Here is a 6,209-nt window from a genome sequence, read left to right as displayed (position 1 = left end):
CCCCCCCTGCCCGCCCACCTTGGAGTCGCCGGGGGGGGGATCGCTCTCCAGGCCTTCCCTCTGTAGTCACTCACGCAGAGGTTTTGGCTGTAGTGGACGTGGCCAACTCTGAAGCCAGCCGGAACTCCATTCCTGTGCGTTCCTGCCTAAAAATAGCCCTGGATCACCATATTAGTTGCAATTTTTTGTCAGTGGTAATTAAATGTAAAGGGGATAATATAGGGTTGTTTCAGTGTGATATTGCTTGTGGCAAGTTGACCGTTAAAGCATTATCATTTAAGTAAGAGACATCAGATGTCCATCAAGCTGTCCATCAGTATTGTCTACTCGGACGGGCAGTGGCTCTCCAGGGTCCAAGGCGGAGGTGTTTCACATGAGCTACTACACAATTCTTTTAACTGGAGATACCAGGGATTGAACCTGGGAGCTATGCAAGGCAGATGCTCTACCACTGTTTCTAATGAAAGTGAGCTGTAGGTGAGAAGAAATTTCCAGATGAGTACCAAGGAAATATCTGGACTCACTGGCCCTGCATCAGCAATTTCATTGGAGACAGAAGCCAGTGGGGTCATTGTCAATGCAATGTGCTCTCCGTCGATTATACAAAACACTTCAAGTGAACTTCAGTGGTGAGAAAACTAAAGCTAGGCCTACACATGCAAGACAATGAGGTGGTAGAGTTCTAATTAATTAAAATGGATGGCACCACTTCAAGCAAGTGTGGGATATCTTTTCTGACTGCTGCCTTATCTGAAATAAGGTCCCTGTAAGTAGATAATTACCATATCAAGGAGAAGGGTATAGTCCAGGTTTCTCCCTGCTACACTAATTTTTTTGCTGTCGCATCCTGACCACTTTCTGTTCTGAAAATGTCACTTCCTGTTAATGATGTAACTTCCTGTTTTGAAATGGGAAGTGACATCTAGATGCTGATTGACAGATTCCCTGTCCCATTCCCTCCCACTGCTCCACTGATCGAGGGTGAGGGACCAGAAGCATAGTCCGGATATCCCCCACCAGAACTGGGTGGATTGCGATCCTACCTCCACCCTCAGTGTCTCAGCTGAAGCCACGCCCCCATCACCTTTCTTTCAGCTGTTCAGGCAACCCACATTTGATGACACTGTTCTGCTACCATTTTGTTTAATACCACTCTAATTTTTCTAACATCTGATTTTTTTTATCGCCTTTAGGACTTGATAAGAAAAGGCTGGGTATTTGTTACCCAGTTGTCCTTTATCCTGCTAGGATTCCAGATTTGCATCTTGTCTCCATGGCAGACAATGGTAGGTTTCCAATGTACCTGAGAAGCCACTAGGGCAAATATCTGGGGTTGGTGTTAGAGTTTTCAGTTGACAAATAAACTTACTTAAGAACAAATTCAAATAATACTGATATCTGTTGTTAGGTGTGAGAGGCAGATAGGTAGATGTGTGTCTATGGAGTATGATTTTCTCATTTGTGCTTCTTCTGTTACATAAATTCACATTGCTTATAACATAGGCAGATATTTCATGCCTATCTAATGAATACCAGTACAAACATTGGTGGATAGAAGTATTAGAATTTTGCTATATTACTTTGGTGCAATTAGTACAAATTTTAGCAGCCCATCTGTTATCAACAGTGGGCCACATGGATGATATTACACCTACTTTGGAATCCTTGCATTAGTATTGCCTCTTGGTTTCTGGCTCCAGTTTAAGTGTTGGCATTTATCTTTAAATCTTTTCATAATCTGGAGCCAGCATAACTGAAGGTCCACCTCTCCTGCTATGAGCCCATACAGCAGCTTTGCTCATAGTGTTGCCAGGTGCTTAACTTCTGCCAGCAGGGGGTTCCATGCTTCTTCCCAGGATTTTCCTGTGCGCAGTTTGCGCACGCACTGCAATGACGTCACCCGGAGGTGACATCATTGTGCCAGGCACATCATGTACAGAGACGCTCTAGCATTTGACCAAAAACCCTATGGTCACCACAGAGTTTATAGCCAAATGCTAGAGAGTCCCCTGCACGATGTGCCTGGCACGATGACGTCACCTCCAGCTGACTGGCGGTGGATTAGGCTCCCCAAAATTGGGGAAAACCCCGCCCCCATCGGGGGGGATGACAACCCCATTTGCTCAGCAACCCCCATCGGGGGGATGACAACCCCATTTGCTCAGCTCAGGAGTGCCTTTTGGTTCTACTGACCTCTCACAAGGATACGTTCCACTGCTTCCTGTTCACAGGCTTTTAAAACGGTGTCTCTGATTCTATGGAACAGCCCTCCGGAAGAGATTAGAAGATCTAACTCTCACTTGCAGTTTCAGAGAGTTTGTAAAAGAGAGTTCTTCAGAAGAGTCTTTCAAAGCAATCATAATCAGGTCTACGCAATGTCCTACTCAGGTCTCTCTAATAAGGCTTGTTCCTAGGAAAGTGTTTTTAGGATTGAACTGTTCAACATACCAGGTGATTGCTTTGTTTGGTGCCTTGAATGATAAAGTTTGTTCAGGGGGTGGGAATTATGTTTTTTAAAGAGTTTTTATTGTTGTTGTTGTTTTGTTGTTGCCCATCTTGGATCCCAGTCATCTGGGAGAAAGGAGGGCTTATTAATGCTTTTGATAAATTAATAAAATATGCATGGTTTATAACTTACACTAAAAATGTAATGCCAGCTGAACATTATTTGGTTCCAGGGATAGTGATTGGTGCGGCAACCCACTTGGCCCAGCTGAGGGACATCCTGTTAAACGTGGTCCCAGAACTCCCAGCGGAGAAGACGAAGATTCACCGTACTCTGTTGAAGCAGCTGAGAACCCTGGCGGGAGAACAGATTAGGAATCTGGCTGTAGGTCTTCCTGACTCTTACCTTTTGTGAAGTATAGATAACCTCATGTTCCTTGGCCTTGCTTTCTGGACAGCAGCTGTGAGGAGACAGATCCACTGGCCCCACTGCTGGACCTCCTGATGGCACCTGGTATTTTTGGCCACTGTGTGACAGGGTGTTGGACTGGATGGGCCTTTGGCCTGATCCAACATTGGCTTGGTGTAGTGGTTAAGTGCGCGGACTCTAATCTGGGAGAACCGGGTTTGATTCCCCACTCCTCTACTTGCACCTGGCTGGATGACCTTGGGCAAGCCATAGCTCTGATAAGAGCTGTCCTTGAAAAAGAGCAGTTTCTGTCAAGAGCTCTCTCAGCCCCACCTACCTCACAGGGTGTCTGTTGTGGGGAGGGGGCACAGGGTGGTGATAGGGGATCAGCGGTCCCGGAAACATCCTTTTGAATGTGGGGTGCCTCAGGGGGCAGTGATGTCCCCGATGCTGTTTAACATCTACATGCGCCCCATTGCCCAGATTGCCCGGAGTTGTGGGCTTGGGTGTAAGCAATATGCAGATGACTCCCAGCTCTATCTGATGCTGGGTGGCCAGTCGGTCTCCGGCCCGGATGACCTTTATTGGGCATTGCAGGCTGTGTCTGGGTGGCTCAGACTGAGCCGGTTGAAACTAAACCCAGCAAAGACAGAAGTCCTGGGCCTGAGTCGGATAGTCCTGAATCATTTGATGCCCTAAATATGTGCCTGAACTTCACAGGGATTCCTTTCATTTCAGAATCTATGTAACCAGGGCCGTAGCCAGTGGTGGAGCTTTAGGGGCTCAGCCCCCTATCCAATAAGGGGGAGCTCGAGTGCTAGCCAGCCAGCCACCAGCAAGCCCCAACACCATCCAGCGAGTCAGCTCTCAGAGAGATCTTGAAGAGCCAACTTGCTGGTTCAGCTGGCTGACGCAGATGCAGTGAGGTGCAGGGGTGGGCCATTCTCTAATGACCCGCTCCTGTGCCTCAAAGCGTCTGAGCCAGCCAGTGTGTCGGCGGTCAGAGAGCTGATCAAGAGGTCTCAGAGAGCTCTTGGAGATCCAACTTGCTGGCTCTTGGAGATCCGACTCATCACCATATCTGAGGGCACAACACCCTCCCAAATCCCAGAGTCCCCTGCCAGGAAATTTCCTGGCTATGGGCCTGATGATAACACCCCAGAAAACATTTTCTGCTCCTATAAATCGTCCTGAGACTGTTGCTAAGCATCTACCATACTAGAAGGCCTAGAAGAGAGGGAAGGAGATAATTGGTCTGGTAGGACTCTATTCTGGTTTATTTATTTTATTTATTTATTAGATTTGTATCCCACCCCTCTTCTACAACACGGGGCTTGGTGTGGCTCAGAGCATTTTAAAAGACACACAATGGAACCATAAGGTTCATCATTAAAACAGTTAAAACAGTTAAAATGTTGTCCCTTGACTTACGTTCCCTCAGCTCCTTCAACCTATAAAGGGGAGGCAACTGTCACATGATGTCCATTCCAAGCAGGGGACCTGTAGAGAGTGGGAAAACCATCCATACTCCTGACTAACTGATTCACAAGCATATCTATCCAGCCAAATCAAGAAGCCTCAACACAGTTGCTAGGGTCATTAAGAAGTTCATTTGTAAGGGTCATCAGGGAACCCTTAGAATACCCTTTGTAATGCTCAAGGACCCACTCCAACCAAAGAGGAACAGTTTTACATCCAACAGATTGCAAACCCTTCGTATTCCTTATAAAGAGACAACCAGTCCATGAAGGTAATTTTTTTAGCAGACGAAAAGACCAAAGACAACGGAGTTTAACAGTGCTAACAACACTGAAACAAATAGGCTGTATGGTTATGTATGTGAGAGGGGCAATCAGTTTTATTAATGATAGTAATAATAATGTCCTTGTTTGTCAGTCCTTAGGAGGACACATTGTAAGTAGAGGGTCGACCTGGGATCTGAACCCTGTCCTAGCTGCTGGAAAAGCTATCCTCAATCTGGCATCAACAGGTAAAAGGACTTACAGTATTATTGTTGTTGTTGTTGTTATTGTTATTATTATTATTATTAATCACCCATCTGGGCAATGTACAACAATGAATAAAAAGATCACTATAAAAAATAAAATACATTAATACCGGTAGATAAATTAAAACGAATAATAAAACTTGGTTTAGTGGACAAAATAGTGTGTGGTATCTATAAATCTGTGTCATGTGTGGCCACCAGGGTAGATCCACACAGCAACATCATAATGGTCTATAGGGAAAAATATGATGAAAACCTTCACAAAAAATAGGTCAAGTCAAGAATGATGTCTGATGTTCTACCCCCAAATAGCACCAGAGAGAAGAAAGACATACAGAACTGATATTCTCTCTATTTTTGTGGTGGTGGTGGTGGGGGGAACATAGGATTATGTTGCATTGCATAAAGTCTATGGTGAACAACAGAAAGGATAATCAATAAGAGAAAACTCGGTAGTACTGAATAAAGGCAAAAGAGTTCCCATTCTTAAAAAGCGTGCTGATTTGAACGTGCAAAGCTCTGAACACACTACTTTTAACTCCGGTGGGAAATTGTGGTTATGGGCAGTGCTGTCCTATGCAGAGTTATATGCTTCTAAATCCATGGATTTCGACCTACAGTTCTATATTAGCAATCTCGCAAAATTACACCCTTCTAGCGATTGCAGTCCTAACCTTCTGTGTATGATCAGGATTGCATCACTAGAGGGCTATAAATCTGCAAGTTCACTGACCTCAACAGTTGGTTTGACCCATTGGCGACCTCAGATATTTCTGTTTGTAATAGGTTCTTTGACTAAGCCCTGATGGGCTATATAAGATTTATATCTGTAAAGAGCACATTATGTAAAGGCTTTACTTTTATCAAACAGACGGAACACGACAGGTTCCCCTGAATGGTGAATTCCTCGCACGATTGCCAGAGGCAGACCTTTCTCCAAAAGAGGTCCTAGTCTCAGTTCTGATTCCGTTCTCAGAAGAAGTGAGTGCTTTGGAGGTTTTAGCTCTAATTATGGCTGTTTGGTACTGTTCATCCTCCTTGGGCAGTTTTAACAGAATTTGCTATATTTGTGCTTATGTTGAAATGCTGTAATGGTGACTCCACCATGAACAAACACACCAACCACAGTTTACTTCCTACATAAGAACATAAGAGAAGTCAATGTTGGATCAGGCCAATGGCCCATCCAGTCCAACAACTCTGTGTCACACAGCGGCCAAAAATACCAGGTGCCATCAGGTGCCTGGAGACCAAACTACATGTTGCATACAAATTCATGTACTTAGAGCAAGCATGCACCTAGCTTGGTGGTGGCCAACATGGGCACAGGGCAACTGGCACCCTTGG

General features: G+C 45.1%; 1 protein-coding gene across 1 annotated transcript in view; it reads left to right on the top strand.

Annotated features, from left to right (window-relative positions):
• Positions 1-6,209, top strand: part of LOC107117016 (aldehyde oxidase 2-like) — a 43,136-nt gene that overhangs the window by 17,382 nt on the left and 19,545 nt on the right. The window contains exons 7-10 of the mRNA XM_015419048.1: positions 1,194-1,286; positions 2,679-2,830; positions 4,751-4,844; positions 5,734-5,843. Coding sequence (XP_015274534.1) covers positions 1,194-1,286; positions 2,679-2,830; positions 4,751-4,844; positions 5,734-5,843 — 449 coding nt within the window. The remainder of the gene's footprint in view (positions 1-1,193; positions 1,287-2,678; positions 2,831-4,750; positions 4,845-5,733; positions 5,844-6,209) is intronic.

This window comes from Gekko japonicus, unplaced genomic scaffold, assembly GCF_001447785.1.
Source record: "Gekko japonicus isolate JY-2015 unplaced genomic scaffold, Gekko_japonicus_V1.1 scaffold5291, whole genome shotgun sequence".
In the NCBI taxonomy this organism is placed as follows: domain Eukaryota; kingdom Metazoa; phylum Chordata; class Lepidosauria; order Squamata; family Gekkonidae; genus Gekko; species Gekko japonicus.
Note: the sequence above shows the minus strand (reverse complement) of the source record. Positions and strands in the feature narration are given on the sequence as shown.